The 26,555-nt window shown below is 41.9% G+C and overlaps 1 protein-coding gene across 1 annotated transcript; it reads right to left on the reverse strand.

Moving 5' to 3' along the window:
- Positions 1-40: 40 nt before the first annotated feature.
- LOC148507483 (uncharacterized) lies at positions 41-25,698 on the reverse strand. Its single transcript, XM_088446118.1, has 26 exons — positions 25,641-25,698; positions 14,847-15,199; positions 14,781-14,793; positions 14,267-14,374; positions 13,923-14,209; positions 13,277-13,439; positions 13,079-13,213; positions 12,603-12,691; positions 11,792-12,062; positions 10,458-10,618; positions 9,642-9,716; positions 9,111-9,189; positions 8,888-9,067; positions 8,762-8,806; positions 8,577-8,665; positions 7,805-7,919; positions 7,574-7,714; positions 7,191-7,543; positions 6,650-6,932; positions 4,406-4,645; positions 3,614-3,787; positions 3,279-3,457; positions 2,788-2,797; positions 2,439-2,665; positions 1,521-1,715; positions 41-64 (listed from the first exon to the last, which is right to left on the reverse strand). Exons 1-26 carry the CDS (start codon positions 25,696-25,698, stop codon positions 41-43), a joined length of 4,047 nt encoding a protein of 1,348 aa, XP_088302244.1.
- Positions 25,699-26,555: the final 857 nt, after the last annotated feature.

The following is a 26,555-nucleotide window of genomic DNA, read 5'->3' on the forward strand; positions in this document are numbered from 1 at the left end:
GCAGTAGATTTAAATGTTGAACTGGATGATTCTGCAGTAGCTAGCACTGTGGTACTGGATGATTCTGCAGTAGAAGGCAATGTTGGACTAGATGATTCTGCAGATGTCATTCTTGGACTGGAGGATTCTCCAGTAGATGTTAATGTTGGACTGGATGACTCTGCAGTAACTAGCAATGTTGAACTGGCTGACTCTGCACTAGATGTCAATGTTGACCTGGATGATTCTGCAGTAACTAGCAATGTTGAACTGGATGATTCTGCAGTAGATGTCAATGTTGGACTAGATGATTCTGCAGTAACTAGCAATGTTGAACTGGCTGATTCTGCAGCAGATGTCAATGTTGAACTGGGTGACTCTGCAGTAGATAGCAATGTTGGACTGGATGATTGTGCAGTAGCCAGTAATGCTGAACTGGATAATTCTGCAGTAGATTTCAATATTGAACTTAATGATTCTGCAGTAGCTAGCAAAGTAGAACTGGCTGATTCTGCAATAGATGTCAATGTTGGACTGGATGATTCTGCAGTAGCTAGCAATGTTGGACTGGCTGTTTCTGCAGTAGCTAGCAATGTTAAAATGGATGATTCTGCAGTAGATGTAATTGTTGAACTGGATGATTCTGCAGTAGATCTCAATAATGGACTGGATTCTGCAGTAGCTTGCAATGTTGAACTGGATGATTCTGCAGTAACTAGCAATGTTGAACTAAATGATTCTGCAGTAGATGTCAATATTGGACTTGATGATTTTACAGTAAGTAGTAATGTTGAACTGGCTGATTCTACAGTAGATGTCAAAGTTGGACTGGATGATTCTGCAGTAATTAGCAATGTTGGACTGAATGACTCTGAAGTAGATGTCATTGTTGGACTGGATAACTCAGCAGTAGATGTCATTGTTGAATTGGCTGATTCTGCAGTAGATCTCAATGTTGGTCTGAATGATACTGCAGTAACTAGCAATGTTGAGCTGGCTGATTCTGCAGTAGATGTCAATGTTGGACTGGATGATTCTGCAGTAGATGTCATTGTTGAAATGGATGATGTTGCAGTAGATGTCAATGTTGAAATTGATGATTCTGCAGTAGCTTGCAATGTTGGACTGGATGATTCTGTAGTAGCTAGAAATGTTGAAATGTCTGATTCTGCAGTAGATGTCAATATTGGACTGGATGATTCTGCAGTAGATGTAAATATTGAACTGGATGATGTTGCAGTGAATATCAATGTTGGATTAGTTGATTCTGCAGTAGATGTCAATGTTAGTCTGGATGATTCTGCAGCAGATATCAAAGTTGGTCTGGATGATTCTGCAGTAGATGTCATTGTTGAACTGGATGATGTTGCAGAAGATCTCAATGTTGGAATGGATGATTCTGCAGTAGCTTTCAGTGTTGGACTGGATGATTCTGTAGTAGCTAGAAATGTTGAAATGTCGGATTCTTCAGTAGATGTCAATTTTGGACTGGAAGACTCTGGAGTAGATGTTAAAGTTGGACTGGATGATTCTGCAGTAACTAGCAATGTTGAACTGGATGATTCAACAGAAGATGTCATTGTTGGACTGGAAGATTCTGCAGTAGATGTCATTGTTGAACTGGATGATTCTGCAGTAGATGTCAATGTTGGACTGGATGATTCAGTAGTAGATGTCAATGTTGAACTGGATGATTCTGCAGTAGATGTCAATGTTGGACTGGATGATTCTGCAGTAACTAGCAATGTTGAACTGGTTGATTCTGCAGTAGATGTCAATGTTGGACTGGAAGAATCTGCAGTAACTAGCAATGTTAAGCTGGCTGATTCTGCAGTAGATGTCAAAGTTGGATTGGATGATTCTGCAGTAGTTAGCAATGTTGGACTGGATGATTCAGCAGTAGATGTCATTGTTGGACTGGATGATTCTGCAGTAGATTTCATTGTTGAACTGGATGAATCTGCAGGAGATATCAATGTTGAACTGGCTGATTCTGCTGTAGAATTCAAAGTTGGATTGGATGTTTCTGCAGTAGATGTCAAAGATGGACTGGATGATTCTGTAGTAACTAACAATGTTGAACTGGATGATTCTGCAGTCGATTTTAAAGTTGAAATGGTTGATTCTGCAGTAACTAGCAATGTTGACCTAGCTGTTTCTGCAGTAGATGTCAAAGTAGGACTGAATGCTTTTGCAGTAGTTAGCAATTTTGGACTGATTGATTCTGCAGTAGATGTCATTGTTGGACTGGATGAAAATGCAATATATGTTATTGTTGAACTGGAAGATTCTGCAGTAGATCTCAATGTTGGACTCGATGATTCTGCAGTAACTAGCAATGTTGAGCTGGCTGATTCTACAGTAGATATCAACATTGGACTCGATGATTCTGCAGAAACTAGCAATGTTGGACTGGATGATTCTGCAGTAACTAGCAATGTTGAGCTGGCTGATTCTACAGTAGATGTCAACATTGGACTCGATGATTCTGCAGAAACTAGCAATGTTGAACTGGATGATTCAGCAGTAGATGTCAAAGTCGAACTGGATGATTCTGCAGTAGTTAGCAACGTTGGACTGGATGATTCTGCAGAAGATGTCATTGTTGAACTGACTGATTTTTCAGTAGAAGTCAATGTTGGACTAGATGATTCTGCAGTAACTAGCAAGTTTGAGCTTGCTGATTCTGCATTAGATGTCAATGTTGGACTGGATGATTCTATAGTAACTAGCAATGTTGAGCTGGCTGATTCAGCAGTAGATGTAAATGTTAGACTAGATGATTCTGCAGTAGATGTCATTGTTAACCTGGATGACTCTGCAGTAGATCTCAATGTTGGATGGGATAATTCTGCAGTAACTAGCAATGTTGAGCTGGCTAATTCTGCAGTAGATGTTAATGTTGGACTGGATGATTCTGCAGTAACTAGCAATGTTGAACTGGATGATTCTGCAGTAACTAGCAATGTTGAGCTAGATGATTCTGCAGTAGATGTCAATGTAGGACTGGAGAATTCTGCAGTAACTAGCAATGTTGAGCTGGCTGATTCTGCAGTAGATGTCAATGTTGGACTGGATGATTCTGGAGAATCTTGCAATGTTGAGCTCGCTGATTCTGCAGTAGATGTCAATGTTGGACTGGATGATTCCACAGTAGATATCATTGTTGAACTGGATGATTCTGCAGTAGATCTCAATGTTGGTCTGGATGATTCTGTAGTATCTAGCAATGTTGAGCTGGCTAATTCTACAGTAGCTGTTAATGTTGGACTGGATGATTCTGCAGTAACTTGCAATGTTGAACTGGATGATTCTGCAGTAGATGTCAAAGTTTGACTGGATGATTCTGTAGTAGATGTCATTGTTGAACTAGATGATTCTGCAGTAGATGTCAATGTTGAACTAGATGATTCTGCAGAAGTTAGCAATGTTGGACTGGAAGATTCTGCAGTAGATGTCTTTGTTGGACTATATGATTCTGCAGTAGATGTCATTGTTGAACTGGCTGATTTTGCAGTAGATGTCAATGTTGGACTAGATAATTCTGCAGTATCTAGCAATGTTGAGCTGGCTGATTCTGCAGTAGATGTCAATGTTGAGCTGGCTGATTCTGCAGTAGATGTCAATGTTGGACTGAATGATTCTGTAGTAACTAGCAATGTTGAGCTGGCTGATTCTGCAGTAGATGTCAATGGTGGACTGGTTGATTCTGCAGTAGATGTCATTGTTGACCTTGATGATTCTGCAGTAGATGTCAATGTTGGACTGGATGATTCCGCTGTCGATGTCATTGTTGAAATGGATGATTCTGCAGTAGATATCAATGTAGGACTGGATGATTCTGTAGTAACTAGCAATGTTGAGCTGGCTGATTCTGCAGTAGATGTTAATGTTGGACTGGATGATTCAGCAGTAACTAGTAATGTTGAACTGGATGTTTCTGCAGTAACTAGCAATGTTGAGCTAGCTGATTCTGCAGTAGATGTCAAAATGGGACTGGATGATTCTTCAGTAACTGGCAATGTTGATCTGATTGATTCTGCAGTAGATTTCAAAGTTGGACTAGATGATTCTGTAGTAACTAGCAATGTTGAGCTTGCTGATTCTGTAGTAGATGTTAATATTGGACTGGATAATTCTGCAGTTGATGTCATTGTTGAACTGGATGATTCTGCAGCAGATGTCAATGGTGGACTGGATGATTCCGCAGTAGATATCATTGTTGAACTGGATGATTCTGCTGTAGATCTCAATGTACGACTGGATGATTCTGCAGTAACTAGCAATGTTGAGCTGGCTAATTCTGCAGTAGATGTTAATGTTGGACTCGATGATTCTGCAGTAACTAGCAATGTTGAACTGCATGTTTCTGCAGTAACTAGCAATGTTGAGCTAGCTGATTCTGCAGTAGATGTCAATGTTGGACTAGATGATTCTGCAGTTTCTACCAATGTTGATCTGGTTGATTCTGCAGTAGATTTCAATGTTGGACTAGATGATTCTGTAGTAACTAGCAATGTTGAGCTTGCTGATACTGTAGTAGATGTCAATATTGGACTGGATAACTCTGCAGTTGATGTCATTGTTGAACTGGAAGATTCTGCAGCAGATGTCAATGTTGGACTGGATGATTCCGCAGTAGATATCATTGTTGAACTGGATGATTCTGCAGTAGATCTCAATGTTGGACTGGATGATTCTGCAGTAACTAGCAATGTTGAACTGGATGATTCTGCAGTAGGTGTCAATGGTGGACTGGATGATTCTGCAGTAACTAGCAATGTTGAGCTAGCTGATTCTGCAGTAGATGTCAAAATGGGACTGGATGATTCTTCAGTAACTGGCAATGTTGATCTGGTTGATTCTGCAATAGATGTCAATGTTGGACTAGATGATTCTGTAGTAACTAGCAATGTTGAACTTGATGATTCTGCAGTAACTAGCAATGTTGAGCTGGCTGATTCTGCAGTGAATGTCAATGTTGGACTTGATGATTCTGCAGTAGATGTCATTGTTGAACTGGATGATTCTGCAGTAGATGTCAATGTTGGACTGGAAGATTCCAAAGTAGATAGCATTGTTGAACTGGATGATTCTGCAGAAGATCTCAATGTTTGACTGGATGATTCAGTAGTAACTAGCAATGATGAGCTGGCTGATTCTGCAGTAGATGTCAATGTTTTACTGGATGATTCTGCAGTAGATGTCATTGTTGAACTGGATGATTCTGCAGTAGATGTCAATGTTGGACTGGATGATTCCACAGTAGATATCATTGTTGAACTGGATGATTCTGCAGTAGATCTCATTGTTGGACTGGGTGATTCTGTAGTAACTAGCAATTTTGAGCTGGCTGATTCTGCAGTAGATGTCAATGGGGGACTGGATGATTCTACAGTAGTTGTCAATGTTGGACTGGATGATTCCACAGTAGATATCATTGTTGAACTGGATGATTCTGCAGTAGATCTCAATGTTGGACTAGATGATTCTGAAGTAACTAGCAATGTTGAGCTGGCTAATTCTGCAGTAGATGTTAGTGTTGGACTGGATGATTCTGCAGTAACTAGCAATGTTGAACTGGATGTTTCTGCAGTAACTAGCAATGTTGAGCTAGCTGATTCTGCAGTAGATGTCAATGTTGGACTAGATGATTCTGCAGTAACTACCAATGTTGATCTGATTGATTCTGCAGTAGATTTCAAAGTTGGACTAGATGATTCTGTAGTAACTAGCAATGTTGAGCTTGCTGATTCTGTAGTAGATGTTAATATTGGACTGGATAATTCTGCAGTTGATGTCATTGTTGAACTGGATGATTCTGCAGCAGATGTCAATGGTGGACTGGATGATTCTGCAGTAGATATCATTGTTGAACTGGATGATTCTGCTGTAGATCTCAATGTACGACTTGATGATTCTGCAGTAACAAGCAATGTTGAGCTGGCTAATTCTGCAGTAGATGTTAATGTTGGACTCGATGATTCTGCAGTAACTAGCAATGTTGAACTGGATGTTTCTGCAGTAACTAGCAATGTTGAGCTAGCTGATTCTGCAGTAGATGTCAATGTTGGACTAGATGATTCTGCAGTTTCTACCAATGTTGATCTGGTTGATTCTGCAGTAGATTTCAATGTTGGACTAGATGATTCTGTAGTAACTAGCAATGTTGAGCTTGCTGACACTGTAGTAGATGTCAATATTGGACTGGATAACTCTGCAGTTGATGTCATTGTTGAACTGGAAGATTCTGCAGCAGATGTCAATGTTGGACTGGATGATTCCGCAGTAGATATCATTGTTGAACTGGATGATTCTGCAGTAGATCTCAATGTTGGACTGGATGATTCTGCAGTAACTAGCAATGTTGAACTGGATGATTCTGCAGTAGGTGTCAATGGTGGACTGGATGATTCTGCAGTAACTAGCAATGTTGAGCTAGCTGATTCTGCAGTAGATGTCAATGTTGGACTGGATGATTCTGCAGTAACTAGCAATGTTGAGCTTGCTGATTCTGCAGTAGATGTCAATATTGGACTGAATGATTCTGTAGTAACTAGCAATGTTGAGCTGGCTAATTCTGCAGTAGATGTCAATGTTGGACTGGTTGATTCTGCAGTAGATGTCATTGTTGAACTGGATGATTCTGCAGTAGATGTCAATTTTGGACTGGATGATTCCACAGTAGATGTCATTATTGAACTGGATGATTCTCCAGTAGATCTTAATGTTGGACTGGATGATTCAGCAGTAACTAGCAATGTAGAGCTGGCTAATTCTGCAATAGATGTCATTGTTGGACTGGATGATTCTGCAGTAACTAGCAATGTTGAACTGGATGATTCTGCAGTAACTAGCAATGTTGAGCTGGCTGATTCTGCAGTAGATGCCAATGCTCGACTGGATGATTCTGCAGTAGTTGTCATTGTTGAACTGGATGGTTCTGCAGTAGATGTCAATGTTGGACTGGATGATTCCACAGTAGATATCATTGTTGAACTGGATGATTCTGCAGTAGATATCAATGTTGGACTGGATGATTCTGCAGTAACTAGCAATGTTGAGCTGGCTAATTCTGCAGTAGATGTTAATGTTGGACTGGATGATTCTGCAGTAACTAGCAATGTTGAACTGGATGATTCTGCAGTAGATGTCAAAGTTGGACTGGATGATTCTGCAGTAACTAGCAAAGTTGAACTGGATGATTCTGCAGTAGATGTCAAAGTTGGACTTGATGATTCTGTAGTAGATGTCATTATTGAACTAGATGATTCTGCAGTATATGTAAATGTTGAACTGGATGATTCTGCAGTAGATGTCAATGTTGGAATGGATGATTCTGCAGTAGATGTCATTCTTGAACTAGATGATTCTGCAGTAGATGTAAATGTTGGATTGGATGATTCTGTAGTCACTAGCAATGTTGCACTGGCAGAAACTGCAGTAGATGTCAACGTTGGACTGGATGATTCTGTAGTAACTAGCAATATTGAACTGGATGATTCTCCAGTAGATGTCAATTTTGGACTGGATGATTCTGCAGTTTCTAGCAATGTTAAACTGGCTGATTTTGCAGTAGATGTCAATGTTGGACTAGATGATTCTGCACTAACTAGCAATGTTGAGCTGGCTGATTCTGCAGTAGATGTCAATGTTGGACTGAATGATTCTGTAGTAACTAGCAATGTTGAGCTGCCTGATTTTGCTGTAGATGTCAATGGTGGACTGGATGATTCTGCAATAGATGTAATTGTTGACCTGGATGATTCTGCAGTAGATGTCAATGTTGGACTGGATGATTCTGCATTAAATGACATTGTTGAACTGAATGATTCTACAGTAGATCTCAATATTGGACTGGATGATTCTGCAATAACTAGCAATGTTGAGCTGGCTAACTCTGCAGTAGATGTTAATATTGGACTGGATGATTCTGCAGTAACTAGCAATGTTGAACTGGATGTTTCTGCAGTAACTAGCAATGTTGAGCTACCTGATTCTGCAGTAGATGTCATTGGTGGACTGGATGATTCTGCAGTAGATGTCATTGTTGACCTGGATAATTCTGCAGTAGATGTCAATGTTGGACTGGATGATTCCACAGTAGATGTCATTGTTGAACTGGATGATTCTGCAGTAGATCTCAATGTTGGACTGGATGATTCTGTAGTCACTAGCAATGTTGAACTGGATGATTCTGCAGTAGATGTCAATGTTGGAATGGAAGATAATGCAGTAGATGTCATTGTTGAACTAGATGATTCTGCAGTAGATGTAAATGTTGAATTGGATGATTCTGTTGTCACTAGCAATGTTGCACTGGCTGAAACTGCAGTAGATGTCAACGTTGGACTAGATGATTTTGTAGTAGATGTCAATGTTGGACTGGATGATTCTGAATTAACTAGCAATGTTGAGCTGGCTTTATCTGCAGTAGATGTCAATGTTGGACTGGATGATTCTGTAGTAACTAGCAATGTTGAGCTGGCTGATTCTGCAGTAGATGTCAATGTTGGACTGGATGATTCTGCAGTAGATGTCATTGTTGAACTGGATGATTCTGCAGTAGATGTCAATGTTGGATTGGATGATTTCACAGAAGATATCATTGTTGAACTGGATGATTCTGCAGTAGATCTCAATGTTGGACTGGATGATTCTGCAGTAAATAGCAATGTTGAGCTGGCTAATTTTGCAGTAGATGTCAATGTTGGACTGGATGATTCTGCAGTAACTAGCAATGTTGAAATGGATGATTCTGCAGTAAATGTCAAAGTTGGACTGGATGATTCTGCAGTAACTAGCAATGTTGAACTGGAAGATTCTGCTGAAGATGTCAAATTTGGACTGGATGATTCTGCAGTAACTAGCAATGTTGAACTGGATGATTCTGCAGTAGATGTCAAAGTTGGAGTTGATGATTCTGTAGTAGATGTCATTGTTGAACTAGATGATTCTGCAGTATATGTAAATGTTGGACTGGATGATTCTGTAGTCACTAGAAATTTTGAACTGGATGATTCTGCAGTAGATGTCAATGTTGGAAAGGATGATTCTGCAATAGATGTCATTGTTGAACTAGATGATTCTGCAGTAGATGTAAATGTTGGATTGGATGATTCTGTAGTCACTAGCAATGTTGAACTGGATGATCCAGCAGTAGACGTCAATTTCGGACTGGATGATTCTGCAGTTTCTAACAATGTTGAACTGGATGATTTTGCAGTAGATATCAATGTTGGACTAGATGATTCTGCAGTAACTAGCAATGTTGAGCTGGCTGATTTTGCAGTAGATGTCAATGGTGGACTGGATGATTCTGCAGTAGATGTCATTGTTGACCTGGATGATTCTGCAGTAGATATCAATGTTGGACTGGATGATTCTGCAGTAGATGTCATTGTTGAACTGGATGATTCTGCAGTAGATCTCAATGTTGGACTGGATGATTCTGCAGTAACTAGCAATGTTGAGCTGGCTAATTCTGCAGTAGATGTTAATGTTGGACTGGATGATTCTGCAGTAACTAGCAATGTTGAACTGGATGTTTCTGCAGTAACTAACAATGTTGAGCTACCTGATTCTGCAGTAGATGTCAATGGTGGACTGGATGATTCTGCAGTAGATGTCATTGTTGATCTGGATGATTCTGCAGTAGATGTCAATGTTGGACTGGATGATTCCGCAGTAGATGTCATTGTTGAACTGGATGATTCTGCAGTAGATCTCAATGTTGGACTGGATGATTCTGTAGTCACTAGCAATGTTGAACTGGATGATTCTGCAGTAGATGTCAATGTTGGAATGGATGATTCTGCAGTAGATGTCATTGTTGAACTAGATGATTCTGCAGTAGATGTAAATGTTGGATTGGATGATTCTATAGTCTCTAGCAATGTTGCACTGGCTGAAACTGCTGTAGATGTTAATGTTGAACTGGATGTTTCTGCAGTAACTAGCAATGTTGAGCTGGCTGATTCTGCAGTAGATGTCAAAGTTAGCCTGGATGATTCTGCAGTAGATGTCATTGTTGACCTGGATGATTCTGCAGTAGATGTCAATGTTGGACTGGATGATTCCACAGAAGATGTCATTGTTGAACTGGATGATTCTGCAGTTGATCTCAATGTTAGACTGGATGATTCTACAGTAACTAGCAATGTTGATCTGGCTAATTCTGCAGTAGATGTTAATATTTGACTGGATGATTCTGCAGTAACTAGCAATGTTGAGCTAGCTGATTCTGCAGTAGATGTCAATGTTGGACTGGATGATTCTGAAATAACTAGCCATGTTGAGCTGGCTGATTCTGCAGTAGATGTCAATGTTGGACTGGAAGATTCTGTAGTAACTAGCAATGTTGTGCTGGCTGATTCTGCAGTAGATGTCAATGTTGGACTGGATGATTCTGCAATAGATGTCATTGTTGAACTGGATGATTCTGCAGTAGATGTGAATGTTGGACTGGATGATTCCACAGTAGATGTCATTGCTGAACTGGATGATTCTGCAGTAGATCTCAATGTTGGACTGGATGATTCTGTAGTCACTAGCCATGTTGAACTGGATGATTCTGCAGTAAATGTCAATGTTGGAATGGATGATTCTGCAGAAGATGTCATTGTTGAACTAGATGATTCTGCAGTAGATGTAAATGTAGGATTGGATGATACTGTAGTCACTAGCAATGTTGCACTGGCTGAAACTGCAGTAGATGTCAACGTTGGACTGGATGATTTTGTAGTAGATGTCAATGTTGGACTGGATGATTCTGAAATAACTAGCAATGTTGAGCTGGCTTTATCTGCAGTAGATGTCAATGTTGGACTGCATGAATCTGTAGTAACTAGCAATGTTGAGCTGGCTGATTCTACAGTAGATGTCAATGTTTTACTGGATGATTCTACAGTTTCTAGCAAAGTTGAACTGGCTGATTCTGCAGTAGATGTCAAAGTTGATGATTCTGCAGTAGTTAGCAATGTTGGACTGGGTGATTCTGCAGTAGATGTCAATTTTGGACTGGATGATTCCACAGTAGATATCATTGTTGAACTGGATGATTCTGCAGTAGATCTCAATGTTGGACTGGATGATTCTGCAGTAACTAGCAATGTTGAGCTGGCTAATTCTGCAGTAGATGTTAATGTTGGACTGGATGATTCTGCAGTAACTAGCAATGTTGAACTGGATGATTCTGCAGTAGATGTCAAAGTTGGACTTGATGATTCTGTAGTAGATGTCATTGTTGAACTAGATGAATCTGCTGTATATGTAAATGTTGGACTGGATGATTCTGTAGTCACTAGAAATGTTGAACTGGATGATTCTGTTGTAGATGTCAATGTTGGAATTGATGATTCTGCAATAGATGTCATTGTTGAACTCGATGATTCTGCAGTAGATGTAAATGTTGGATTGGATGATTCTGTAGTCACTAGCAATGTTGCACTGGCTGAAACTGCAGTAGATGTCAACGTTGGACTGGATGATTTTGTAGTAGATGTCAATGTTGGACTGGATGATTCTGATATAACTAGCAATGTTGAGCTGGCTTTATCTGCAGTAGATGTCATTGTTGGACTGGATGATTCTGTAGTAACTAGCAATGTTGAGCTGGCTGATTCTGCAGTAGATGTCAATGTTGGACTGGATGATTCCACAGTAGATATCATTGTTGAACTGGATGATTCTGCAGTAGATCTCAATGTTGGACTGGATGATTCTGCAGTAACTAGCAATGTTGAGCTGGCTAATTCTGCAGTAGATGTTAATGTTGGACTGGATGATTCTGCAGTAACTAGCAATGTTGAACTGGATGATTCTGCAGTAAATGTCAAAGTTGGACTGGGTGATTCTGCAGTAACTAGCAATGTTGAACTGGATGATTCTGTTGTAGATTTCAAAGTTGGACTTGATGATTCTGTAGTAGATGTCATTGTGGAACTAGATGATCCTGCAGTATATGTAAATGTTGGACTGGATGATTCTGTAGTCACTAGAAAAGTTGAACTGGATGATTCTGTAGTAGATGTCAATGTTGGAATGGATGATTCTGCAATAGATCTCGTTGCTGAACTAGATGACTCTGCATTTGATGTAATTGTTGGATTGGATGATTCTGTAGTCACTAGCAATGTTGCACTGGCTGAAACTGCAGTAGATGTGAATTTTGGACTGGATGATTCTGCAGTTTCTAGCAATGTTGAACTGGCTGATTTTGCGGTAGATGTCAATGTTGGACTGAAAGATTCTGTAGTAACTAGCAATGTTGAGCTGGCTGATCTTGCAGTAGATGTCAATGGTGGTCTGGATGATTCTGCAGTAGATGTCATTGTTGAACTGGATGATTCTGCAGTAGATCTCAATGTTGGACTGGATGATTCTGCAGTAACTAGCAATGTTGAGCTGGCTAATTCTGCAGTAGATGTTAATGTTGGACTGGATGATTCTGCAGTAACGAGCAATGTTGAACTGGATGTTTCTGCAGTAACTAGCAATGTTGAGCTACCTGATTCTGCAGTAGATGTCAATGGTGGACTGGATGATTCTGGAGTAGATGTCATTGTTGACCTGGATGATTCTGCAGTAGATGTCAATGTTGGACTGGATGATTCCGCAGTAGATGTCATTGTTGAACTGGATGATTCTGCAGTAGATCTCAATGTTGGACTGGAAGATTCAGTAGTCACTAGCAATGTTGAACTGGATGATTCTGCAGTAGATGTCAATGTTGGAATGTATGATTCTGCAGTAGATGTCATTGTTGAACTAGATGATTCTGCAGTAGATGTAAATGTTGGATTGGATGATTCTATAGTCACGAGCAATGATGCACTGGCTGAATCTGCAGTAGATGTCAACGTTGGACTGGATGATTCTGTAGTAACTAGCATTGATGAACTGGATGATTCTGCAGTAGATGTCAATGTTGGACTGGATGATTCAGCAGTTTCTAGCAATGTTGAACTGAATGATTCTGCAGTAGATGTTAATGTTGAACTGGTTGATTCTGCAGTAGATGACAATGGTGGACTGGATGATTCTCCACTAGATGTCATTGTTGACCTGGATGATTCTGCAGTAGATGTCAATGTTGGACTGGATGATTCTGCAGAAACTAGCAATGTTGAGCTGGCTGATTCTACAGTAGATGTCACCGTTGGACTGGATGATTCTGCAGTAGATGTCAATGTTTTACTGGATGATTCTGCAGTTTCTAGCAAAGTTGAACTGGCTGATTCTGCAGTAGATTTCAAATTTGGACTGGATGATTCTGCAGTTTCTAGCAATGTTGGACTGGATGATTCTGCAGTAGATATCAATGTTGGACTAGATGATTCTGCAGTAACTAGCAATGTTGAGCTGGCTGATTCTGCAGTAGATGTCAACGTTAGCCTGGATGAATCTGCAGTAGATGTCATTGTTGACCTGGATGATTCTGCAGTAGATGTCAATGTTGGACTGGATGATTCCGCAGAAGATGTCATTGTTGAACTGGATGATTCTGCAGTTGATCTCAATGTTAGACTGGATGATTCTACAGTAACTCGCAATGTTGAGCTGGCTAATTCTGCAGTAGATGTTAATATTGGACTGGATGATTCTGCAGTAACTAGCAATGTTGAGCTAGCTGATTCTGCAGTAGATGTCAATGTTGGACTGGATGATTCTGCAGTAACTAGCAATGTTGAGCTGGCTGATTCTGCAGTAGATGTCAATGTTGGACTGGAAGATTCTGTAGTAAATAGCAATGTTGAGCTGGCTGATTCTGCAGTAGATGTCAATGTTGGACTGGATGATTCTGCAGTAGATGTTATTGTTGAACTGGATGATTCTGCAGTAGATGTGAATGTTGGACTGGATGATTCCACAGTAGATATCATTGTTGAACTGTTTGATTCTGCAGTAGATCTCAATGTTGGACCGGATGATTCTGCAGTAACTAGCAATGTTGAGCTGGCTAATTCTTCAGTAGATGTTAAAGTTGGACTTGATGATTCTGCAGTAAATAGCAATGTTGAACTGGATGATTCTGCAGTAGATGTGACTATTGAACTGGATGCTGTTGCAGTTGATGTCAATGTTGGACTGGTTGATTCTGCAGTAGATGTCATTGTTGAACTAGATGATTCTGCAGTAGATGTAAATGTTGCACTCGATGATTCTGTAGTCACTAGCAATGTTGAACTGGATGATTCTGCAGTAGATGTCAATGTTGGAGTGGATGATTCTGGAGTAGATGTCATTGTTAAACTAGATGATTCTGTAGTAGATGTAAATGTTGGACTGGATGATTCTGTAGTCACTAGCAATGTTGCATTCTCTGATACTGCAGTAGATGTCAACTTTGGACTGGATAATTCTGTAGTAACTAGTAATGTTGAACTGGATGATTCTGCAGTAGATGTCAATGTTGGACTGGATGATTCTGCAGTTTCTAGCAATGTTGATCTGGCTGATTCTGCAGCAGATGTCAATGTTGAACTGGATGATTCTGCAGTATCTAGCAATGTTGAGCTGGCTGATTCTGCAGTAGATGTCAATGTTGAGCTGGCTGATTCTGCAGTAGATATCAATGTTGGACTGGATGATTCTGTAGTAACTAGCAATGTTGAGCTGGCTGATGCTGCAGTAGATGTCAATGTTGGACTGGATGATTCTGCAGTAGAGGTCATAGTTGAACTGGATGATTCTGCAGTAGATGTCAATGTTGGACTGGATGATTCCACAGTAGATATCATTGTTGAACTGGATGAATCTGCAGTAGATCTCAATGTTGGACCAGATGATTCTGCAGTAACTAGCAATGTTGAGCTGGCTAATTCTTCAGTAGATGTTAAAGTTGGACTGGATGATTCTGCAGTAGATGTCAATGCTGGACTGGATGATTCTGCAGTAGATTTGACTATTAAACTGGATGCTGTTGCAGTAGATGTCAAAGCTGGACTCGATGATTCTACAGAATATGTCATTGTTGAACTAGATGATTCTGTAGTAGATGTCATTGTTGAACTAGATGATTCTGCAGTAGATGTAAATGTTGGACTTGATGATTCTGTAGTCACTAGCAATGTTGCACTCTCTGATACTGCAGTAGATGTCAACGTTGGACAGGATGATCCTGTAGTAACTAGCAATGTTGAACTGGATGATTCTGCAGCAGATGTCAATGTTGGACTTGATGATTCTGCAGTTTCTAGCAATGTTGAAATGGCTGATTCTGCAGTAGATGTCAATGTTGAACTGAATGATTCTGCAGTAACTAGCAATGTTGAGCTGGCTGATTCTGCAGTAGATGTCAATGTTGGACTGGATGATTCTGTAGTAACTAGCAATGTTGAGCTGGCTGATTCTGCAGTAGATGTCAATGTTGGACTGGATGATTCTACAGTAGATGTGACTATTGAACTGGATGATGTTGCAGTAGATGTCAATGTTGGACTGGATGATTCTGCAGTAGATGTCATTGTTGAACTAGATGATTCTGCAGTAGATGTAAATGTTGCACTGGATGATTCTGTAGTCACTAGCAATGTTGAACTGGATGATTCTGCAGTAGATGTCAATGTTGGACTGGATGATTCTGCAGTAGATGTCATTGTTGAACTAGATGATTCTGCAGTAGATGTAAATGTTGGACTGGATGATTCTGTAGTCACTATCAATGTTGCACTCTCTGATACTGCAGTATATGTCAACGTTGGACTAAATGATTCTGCAGTAACTAGTAATGTTGTACTGGCTGATTCTGCAGTAGATGTCAATGTTGAACTGGATGATTCTGCTGTAGATAGCAATGTTGGACTGGATGATTCTGCAGTAAATTGCAATGTTGGACTGGATGATTCTGCAGTAGATGTCAATGTTGGACTGGATGATTCTGCAGTAGATGTCAAAGTTGGACTGGATGATTCTGCAGTAGATGTCAACATTGGACTGGATGATTCTGCAGTAACTAGCAATGTTGAACTAGGTGATTCTGCAGTAGACGTCAATGTTGAACTGTATGATTCTGCAGTAGATGTCGTTGTTGAGCTGGCTGATTCTACAGTAGATGTCAATGTTGGACTGGATGATTCTGCAGTAAGTAGCAATGTTGAGCTGGCTGATTCTGCAGTAGATGTCAATGTTGGACTGGGTGATTCTGCAGTAACTAGCAATGTTGAACTGGCTGATTCTGCAGTAGATGTCAATGTTGGACTGGGTGATTCTGCAGTAACTAGCAATGTTGAACTGGCTGATTCTGCAGTAGATGTCAATGTTGGACTGGGTGATTCTGCATTAGATGTCAAAGTTGGACTGTATAATTCTGCAGTAGATGTGAATGTTGGACTGGATGATTCAGCAGCAGATGTCATTATTGAACTGGATGATTCTGCAGTAGATGTGAATGTTGGATTGGATGATTCTGCAGTAGATGTAAATGTTGGACTAGATGATTCTGCAGTAACTAGCAATGTTGAACTGGATGTAGTCGTTCCAGCTGTCCTAGAAACTGATTCATAAGAAAATACGTGTATTAGATCTCATAAATGATTATTTTGTAACAACCTCCAATATCTTTATCAGATTTTACCCTTTAGTTCTTTTTCTCTGGGCGTTTAAGACAAACTTTCGGTTATGATGTTATCATCCATTTATCATCCATTTATTCATCAAATTATGCAATATAATGTATCATATCTAACATGTCATAGATCCGGTGCTGAGGAACTTTCACGGAGAGGTCATAGACCTATATATTTTTAAACATTGTTATAATTGTACTTTGTCTAGAAGTTCAAACATTCATTTTTATATTTGTTAAAACTTGTAAACACTATATGAAGCGCTCCCTTCTATTTCCAATATTTTAGATAGCCAATATTTCATTTGAAAACTGGGAAAAACTTTTAAAAGGGAAGCAGCAGATCTGATGGTGTCTTGGTGGATTACTATATAAAGGAACATTTCTTATATATGGAATAAAATAAATTCCTGCAAAAGGCTGCGTGTGCATGTGCGTTTTATGTCTGTTTGTCTGTGTATTTGTCAATATATCCCAGATATTTGTCAATACATCTGTGTGGAGTCTGTCTATTCTTTCCAGGCTTGCTTGGGTTTCCTTCCACACTTCAAAAATATACTGGTAGGTTAATTAGCTCTTGACATAAAAATTAACCCTAGTGTGTTAGTGTTTGTACATGTGATAAGGAATATACATTATAAGCTAAACTTGGGCGGGACTGATGTGGATGACTAACATATTCTCTGTAAAGCGCTGCAGAATATTTGTGTGCTATATAAATAACTGGTATATATATATATGTATATATATATATATATATACATTATATCCATAGGGTCAAGCAAAAACCAGTCCACACATGTCCCTACTCCATAAATCAATTCTGTATTAAACTCATGAATTTTTGTGTATGATACAGCAGCCTGAGGACAGGGTCCTGTGCTACCCAGAGACAATGTAACTTGTACTATTCATGAATTGATTACAGAATTGATTAGTATTATTGTGGCTATATTTTCTAAAGTGCAGGCTTTTAGAGGTGGAGATGTTGCCAATAGCAACCAATCAGATTCTAGGGGGTAATTTTACTAAGGGCTGAGTTTGTGTGAGTTTGCAAACTCACGTGAGTTTAGGAATTTTTTTTATCTCACAAATTTACTAAAGACAAACTCAAGTGAGTTTGAAGTGAGTTTTCTTTTTTCACTGTTAAAACTCATGTGAGTTTGCAAACACAAAAAAACTCACCATTGGCCAAAATAGGAAGTACTTTAGATGAAAAAGTTGCAATTCGCAAATTTACTAAGATTCGAGTTTCCAATCTCATGCAAACTCACTGTGAAATAGAAGTTTTAAACACCCACCTCCTGAGCTGCGAATTTGGGTGAAAACATACAGTACACAAATCATTGTTTTTTTGTTTTTTTTTACTTGTTTAAGTAGAGTTAATTATTAAAAAAAATGATGTGAGGTCCCCCCCCAATAGACTAACCAGCCTCGGATTTGCCAGCCTTTCCTGGTACCTAAAATTATGGGGAACAAAATGAGTAGGGTTCCCCATAAATTAGTTACCATCACCAAGCTGCAGGGCCAGTCCTGGTTTTAATTATAGTGGTAAAAAAATTTGCGTTGAGGTAACCCTAAAATTAAAACCAGCACTGGACCCTTTCTAGTGGAGGGGCTGATGCCACAGCTAGGGGTGCCCTTTCACTGGGCCCCCCAGCAACAGCATCAGCCCTGACCGCTAGTCAACCAAGGCCAGGGATCCCTGGGGAGTTGGGGACCCCTCCAATAAAGGGGACCCCCTCTCCAGGGCACCCCTTGCCTAGGCTGATAGCCCGGGGCTATCCCCACCACCCCTGGGCGGTGGGTGGCAAATTGATAGTGTAGATGTAGTGTTAAAAATTTAATTAACAACATTGTCTTTACAGTAGAACTGCAGTTCCCAGCAAGCCTCCCCCGCATGCTGGTACTTGGAGAACCACAAGAACCAGAATGTGAGGCATTAACGGGCCACTGGTACCTGTAGTTCACCTGTAAAGAAATGTGTAATAAAACACAACACACAACACACAAAGACACACAAAGACCTATTACTTACATACTTACCTGCTCCCAGATGTTCACGTCCACTTCTCAATGTAAAGTATCCAATGGTTGTACCTTACATTAGTGCTCGCTCATTGGCTGCGACCCACGTAGAGGAGCCGCTCATTGACTAAGCCCACGTGGGTCCCAGCCAATGAGTAGCCACTAATGGAAGCTGCCGCTGATTGGCTGGCGCAACAGCACTAGTGAAAGCTCAAGGCCGAAGCTGTCATTAGCGATACTATAACAATATGCTGTAGCATCTTGTTACAGTGTCTCCTGGGCCCTCTTTGGAATACTGCGGAAAACATCGAGGGACAAAAGGTGAGTATTGATTCTTTTTTTACAGGTACAACCATTGGATACTTTACGTTGAGAAGGGGACGTGAACATCTGGGAGCAGGTAAGTATGTGTGTGTATGTATGTAAGTAATAAGACTTTATTTTCACAGTGTGTATTGTGTTTTTTTACATATTCTTTGCAGGAGAACTGCAGGTATCAGTGGCCCCTTAATGCCCCGCATGCTGGTACTTGTGGTTCTCCAAGTACCAGCATGCGGGGGAGGCATTCTGGGAACTGCTGTTCTACTGTAAAGACAATGTTGTTAATTCAATTTTTAACACTACCCTGGCCTGGGCTGACTAGTGGTCAGGGCTCATGTTGCGGCTGGGGGGTCCGGTGAAAGGGCACCCCTGGCTGTGGCATCAACCCCCCGCTAGAAAGGGTCCAGTGCTGGTTTTAATTTTAGGGGTACCCCTACGCAGAATATTTTACCAGAATAATTAAAACTAGGACTGGCCCTGCAGCCTGGTGCTGGTACCTAATTTACGGTGGGACCCTACTCATTTTGTTCCCCGTAAGTTTAGCTACCAGGACAGGCTGGCAAGTCCGGGGCTGGTTAAGCTTTAGAGGGGGGGACCTTATGTAATTTTTTTATTTAAAATATTTAACCCATTTTTTACAGGTCTTAACACACAAGCAGCTTACACATATCTCACTGATATATGCAGGCTGCTTGGAAGAGAGAACAATTACAATCTCGGGTGAGTAATCTCACCTAAACCCTCCTTAAACTCACCTTAAACTCACCTCTAAACTCTCCTCTAAACTCGCAATTTGGAAGAAAAAACTCACTTTGCTTCACCATCGAAAAACTCACTTTCAGATAAACTCACTTCTTATTAAATTTGCGAGTTTGATAGGGAAAAACTCACAAGTGAGTTTAAAAACTAAAAAACTTGACCAAACTCACTTCTTAGTAAATATACCCCTAGCTATTATTTTCTAGAAGGTACTAGATAAATGATAAGTAAAATCTGATTGGTTTCTATGGGCAACATCTCCATTTTTGTAAACCTGCACTTTAGTATATATACCCCTATGTCTTGTTATTTTGACATATTTATACAATTTGTTGATACTAAGTAGTTTATGTATCAAGCATTGAATAACATGGGGAAGTGGACTAGTGGAGAAGTTGCCCATAGCAAGCAATCAGCTGTGAAGTAGCATTTACCAAGTACAGTCTATTAAATAATAAGTAGGAGTAAATTGGTTGCTACGGGCAACTTCTCCACGATTCTCACCGCTTGATACATCAGAGTCTATTCATGTAGAACATGAAGTGGCTGCTGAAAAATATCACTATATATCGCATCACATAGATGCTATAAATAGTGATGTTTAGTGGCCATTCAAGTACACTTTCCTGTCCGACGTCTTCCTGCGCTATCCGGCCCCTCCGCAATCCCTGGATACAGTGAGAATACAGACATATCGGGAGTCCGATATGTCTGTTTCTCAGTGTGCATGCGCTGGCGTCCTAGAGCAGCAGGTCAAGTCTGACCTGCTGCAAGGGATGCTGTAGAAAAGGGGGCGGGGCCAGCGCCGAGTGCTGCGCAGACAGCTGGGAAGTATGCAACTTCCCTGCTCCGTTCGGCTTGCGGTACAGATCACGCCATCCTCAGATGGCGAATCTGTATGCAGGAGAGGAATAGAAAGTTGAGCTTTACGTTCCTTTATGAGTTGTACTCACCATACAAAAGTGTGGTGATGAGATTCATACATGCAGCAGGGGTGCTGCTATTAGCGTAGATAATAAAAAATGACTTTCAATATCTACGCAATGAGGATGATAATTCGTGACTCCTCAAGTAACTACTATCTGCAGTCTGCCAATAAAAGCAGCTTAACCGATAACTGTAACTAATCAGTCTGAGCGGCAGAAACCGCAATTAAACTACTGAACTGCATTGATAGTGCACCTATGTATATTGAGAATTTTGCCTTTACTGAGTGATATAGGGGTGAACATTGAACATGAGATCATTAGTTCACACAGTTCAAGTCACATACCAGATAACTATAAACAATGACATACTGTATATATGTATATATATATATATATATATATATATATATATATATATACAGTATATATAGTCCATAGACAAAAAAAACTTATGATTTCACATGACCCATTAAGGCTGCTTAGACATGATCTGAAAATTCACAAAACCTATTGATTTTCTGCCATTCAAATTTTAAAAAGCAATGAAATCAACCCTGCAAAACACGTACCATGGTATACTCCACAAACAAGTTGTCGCTCAGCGCTAACTAGCGTCTTCTCTCAATACCCCAATACTTACACACTGCACCCTTACATAAAAGGTTCCCTAGCATTAAAGTATAATATTCAAGGTTTATTCAGTATTAGTAATGTTGTGAAATAAATGTAATTTGATATCTAAGGTTTAGTACATGGTAAGCAGACCGTGTTTGGTGTTGTACTGATCCACTGTGACTTTGCAGATTTACGGTATCATCAGTGAGAAGATCGCAACATGTGTCTGCAAACTATGGACCATAGAGAGTTAAACATTAAAATGTACTCTGTAATGTTACCAGCTTAGATTTATTATGCAGCGGGAAAAAGGATACAAAGGGCTGTTGGAGGATGGACTGTGACCATACGAACTGACCTATGAACTATACTGTAACAGAAGAGCCAGGAAGAAGAACCAATGGAATCATGCCAAACTGTTCTATTATATTGCCTATCTCTGTAAGAGTATATATGTGGGCTCTCTGAACTCGGAAGCCAGTCTTCTTGCTGTGCTGTTGACAGAGGTTTGTACATTGATGCCGGGATCTGGGTCCAGAGGGCGTGTGTATGTAACGACTGTACCTTGGGTCTATATGATTTATTTGCGCTAATTTTATTTAGATCACAGCATTAACTATCTGTTTTTATGTTGAATAATAACTTTTTGTGCTTTGGAACCACAATCAAAGTCTGAAAGCATTTATTTTTTGTGCGACACAACGCTAAACAGTGACAATTATTTTAGAGTGTATAGGTAGGTAGGAATCAATAGGTAGGAATTGATAATGGGGAGGAAGACAGAGTGGTGCAAGTGGTGGGGGGAGACAGAGTTGCACAGTTGGGGGACCAGAGTAGTGCAGATGGAGGAAGAAAGAGTGCCACAGATGAGAGAAAGACAGCAACGTGGCTGTGGAGAAGGCACGGATGCAGGGTGGTGTAGCTGGGGAAAACATTGGTGCAGATGAGGGATTACAGACTATCACAGTTGGGAGACCACACAGCAGTAGGGATTGGGGAATATATAGCAGCATGGAGGCAAAGAAAGAAAGTGTACATGCATAGACAGAGTATGATATTTTTAAAAGTAAGGGAGCTGAATGTGTATTCTAAATGAGATAAATGTTTGCAGTTAGAAGGATGTTGGAAGCCAGTGAGATTATTTTGCTGATCAAATGGGAAGATTGTGGGAACTAAGTGGGATGTGGGAGCCACATAACTGCTTTGACCACAGTTGCATAGACTGCATGTGTGTAGTCCAATGAGCACACAATTATGTGAATTAGCAGCTCTACCATTTTGTGAGTGACAGCAATCTCATTCTGTGAGAGTGCTGAATCTGCAGTTAACCACAGGGTGTGATGGCATATCATATCTGTATTGCGCAAGGAACACGTCCATTAAGGCATCAGCCTTAATGATCGTAGTTGCATTGCTTTTTGAAGTTTGAGTGGCAGAAAATCAATAGGTTTTGTGAATTTTCAGATCATGTCTAAGCAGCGTTAATGGGACATGTGAAACCGTAAGGTTTTTTGTCTATGTAATTTCATAGCTTTTTTAAAATGTATTAACTATCATGGTTTGAATAAGCAAACCGGGTCACCTGCAGGGGAAAAGGGCAACAAAATGGTACACTAATGCAAGTGGAAGAGGGGACAGTACACAGGTGCAGAGTGCGAGACTGCTGTAGGCGTGTGGGGTAGTGGCAGCAGTGGTGGTGTAGAGCAGTGGCAGTGGTGCAGTGCAAAGAGGGCATCGGTGGGTGACAGAGGGCTCATTGGTAGTGTATATGCACCTGAGAAAATCAAATCAATAAGTCACAGATGCACGAATGCAGCAGTGAGATCCATCTACGCATCTGTTAAAAATTGAATGTGTAAAAAAATGAAAGCGTAGCCCTACCCCCTAGAAGACAACCAGCACGGGGCTTCCCAGTACTGGTTGTGCTACATACAGTGGAAAAACAACGTAGGGGTTGCCCGTATTAAGCACAACCAGCACCAGGCTTTTCAGAACCTGTCCTGGTTGCCAAAATACGGGGGACAAATGATGTAGAGGTCCCCTGTATTTAGCGCAACCAGCACAGGGCTCTGAGCTGGTCCTGGTTCTGGAAAGACAGGGGCAAAAAATGCATAGGGTCCCCCTGTATTTCCCAGAACCAGCACCGGACCCCTTCTAGTGGGGTGGTGATGCCACAGTCAGGGAACCCTTTCACCAGGCCCCCCAGCTGCAGCATCACCCCTGACTGCTAGTCAGCTCCCAATAAAGGGGTCCCCTCTCTACTGGGCACCCCAGGCCCAGGCTGATATCCCACGGCTATCCCCAGCACCCCTGGGTGTTGGGTGCTGGGTTGATTTGTGTTGTGCATATGTACTGTATATATAAATATTGTCTTTTGCAGCAGTACTACAAGTCCCAGCAGGTATCCCCCACATACTGGCACTTGGAGAACCACAATTACCAGCAGGCAGGGCACTAAGGGCCTGCTGGTACCTATAGGACCCCTGCAAAAGAAATATTAAAACAAAACAGACACCATTTTTAAAAATATTTTATATAGCGGGACCTTCACCTGGGGAGCAGCAGCCTTTAAGCTCTTTTTCCTAACCGTCGCCCATCCAGGGCTTCCACGGCGTCTTCCTGTTTAGCGGGACCTTCACCTGGGGGGTATCAGCCTTAAGCTCTTTTCAAAAAATGGGAGTAAATTGTGCACTGGACTAGGGCTAGGTGTTCGGGGTATGGCTGCACTTATAGAAGGGTGTTTGTCCTATTTGTACAAAATATTGAACATAAGAGATACAGGTAAATGTGCTCTATACCTCTAATGTACTGGTGATGTGTCAGTATGTGCCACTAGGAAACGTGTAGGAAAAACCCCAACTCCTAGATGATAACTAGTATTTACTTGAATTAAAATTGCACATATACAGAGTATAAACAAAAGGGTACAGTCCTAACAATGGAGCAAGAAAAAAGTCTGTTCTGTCTGAACCATGGACTGAAACAGAGAACAGAGGGCCTGATTCAGACCCGTTCGCGAGCACACAGTGCTCGCAAGTGGGTTGATGGTCCCCCACTGCGCATGTGCACGCCGGAGCCAGCTTAACGAGCGGCCAGGAGGCCATCTTCAAAAAAAAAGGGACGCCCTGATTCAGAGCGAGCGCTCTCAAAGAGCATCTGGCTCTGAATCAGGCCCAGTGTGCAATCCACAATGCAAATTAAGAAGGTAGTAGCAATGTCAAACATATGAGGTCACATACAATGCAAAGAAACAAAAAACATAGATTAACATATATCCAGAGATATATATCAAGAGTGGATATGAGTCCCAAGATATTGTGTAAATTGTGTAGGTAATCTAGGTAAAGTGTATATTTTATGCGAGGGTCTGGGTCCCAAACTCCCCACGGATCTCCGGCCTGGGCTGACCAGTGGTCAGGGGTGATGCTGCGGGGGGACAGCAGCCTTTAAGCTCTTTTACGTGGCCACCACCACCCCATGTCTTAGGCCTCTTCGTCTGGTGGTCACCAACCCACTTGGGCTTCAGTGACTTTGCCTGGCGGGCACCAACCCACCTGGGCTTTGGCGTCTTCGCCTGGCAGATGCCAACACACCAGGGCTTTGGTGTATTCACCTGGTGGGCACCAACCCGTCAGGGCTTCGACATCTTCACCTAGTGGGCGGCAGCCTGTGTCAGCTCTTTTTCATGGCTGCCTCCCACTAGGACTTATGGCATCTTCACCTGGCGGGTGCCAACCCACCAGGGCTTCGGCGTCTTCACCTGGTGGGCACCAAGCTGCTAGGGCTTCGGCGTCTTCACCTAGCGAGCACCAATCCGCCAGGGCTTTGACATCTTCACCTTGTGAGTGGCAGCCTGTGTCAGCTCTTTTTCATGGCTGCCTACCACTACAACTTCTGGCATTTCCGACTGGCAGATTCCAACCTGCCAGGGCTTTGGCGTCTTCACCTGGAGGGTGCCAACCTGCCAGGGCTTCGATGTCTTCACCTAGTGGGGCGACAGCCTGTGTCAGCTCTTTTTCATGGCTGCTGCCCACTAGGTCTTATGACGTCTTCGCCCAGCGGGTGCCAACCCACCAGGGCTTCGGCTTCTTCACCTGGTGGGCACCAACCTGCTAGGTCTTCGGCGTCTTCGCCTAGTGGGCACCAATCTGCCAGGGCTTTGACGTCTTCACCTTGTGTGCGGCAGTCTGTGTCAGCTCTTTTTCATGACTGACTCCCAGTAGGACTTCCAGTGTTTTCACCTGGCAGATGCCAACGCGCCAGGGCTTCGGCGTATTCGCCTGGCAGATGCCAACACACCAGGGCTTTGGTGTATTCACCTGGTGGGCACCAACCCGTCAGGGCTTCGACATCTTCACCTAGTGGGCGGCAGCCTGTGTCAGCTCTTTTTCATGGCTGCCGTCCACTAGGACTTATGGCGTCTTCGTCTGGTGGGCACCAACCTGCCAGGGCTTTGGCATCTTTGTCTGGCGGGTGCCCACCCACCAGGGCATCTGGCATCTTCACCGGGGGGTGGCTTCCACCTCCCCAGTGCTTCTGTGGTCCTCTGCAGGTGCCACCGCCTCCAATGATGTCACGAGTCGTGATTGGCTCGGGGCGGCCAACTTTGAAAATCAAACATTGCCACCGCAAGCCAATCACAGCTCACAATGTTTTTGTTGGCGGCACCTGGCAGCTGCGGGACTGGTGCCTGTTCAGGTGTTGGCGACGGGCCTGGATCGGGACACGGCAGCAATGCCCATTTCAAAAATGGCAGAACAGCTCCATTGTTTAAATTAAAAGATGGCCGCTGCGAGCTGTTATTGGCTCATGGCAGCCATCTTTGAATTTCAAAAATGGCGCTGAGGCACCATTTTTTAAATGGGCGCCGCTGCCGTATTCGATGGGAATGGCTGGTGGGACCTGGATCCTCTCGAATCCAGACTTGCTGCCAACGCTGCCGGACCCTCCACCGCTGCCGGACCCTCTGCCGATGCCCCCTGCACCAACGACGACACCCGCAACTTACCAAAAGCCACCAACACCGCCGCCGCTGATGTCCCCGCTGCCGCTGATGTCCCCACCGCCGCATGCCCCCGCCACTGCTACCATTGCCCGCTATACAGCACCCGCTATCACCCGCAAACGACGGCCATCTTGCTGCACCAAAGTGAAGACACTATGACTACACCTGCTGGAGGCTCCTACTGAGGCTGTGCAACAAGTTGATAAGTCCTATCTTTATAATGGCTCATTCTTGAGGTAATAGTTTAAAAACTGTAACTTTCTAATTTACCTGAACCGCAAAAGCACGTACCCTGGCATAATAGCTACCTAATAAAACAAACCCCAAGTCTAATTTCCACCCCTACCCTGAG

The sequence above is a fragment of the Taudactylus pleione genome, unplaced genomic scaffold (assembly GCF_031769625.1).
Source record: "Taudactylus pleione unplaced genomic scaffold, aTauple2 ptg000393l, whole genome shotgun sequence".
Taxonomy (NCBI): Eukaryota; Metazoa; Chordata; class Amphibia; order Anura; family Myobatrachidae; genus Taudactylus; species Taudactylus pleione.

Coding starts and splice junctions, on each gene's coding strand:
- LOC148507483 (XM_088446118.1), bottom strand. CDS start 25,698: ATGCCAGATGCCCTGGTGGGTGGGCACCCGCCAGACAAAGATGCCAAA. Junction 8,666..8,761: donor AGTTACTGCAGAATCATCCA/GTCCAACTTTGA, acceptor CTGCAAAATTAG/CCAGCTCAACATTGCTATTT. Junction 65..1,520: donor CATCCAGTTCAACATTGCTA/GTTACTGCAGAA, acceptor CTTCTACTGCAG/AATCATCCAGTACCACAGTG.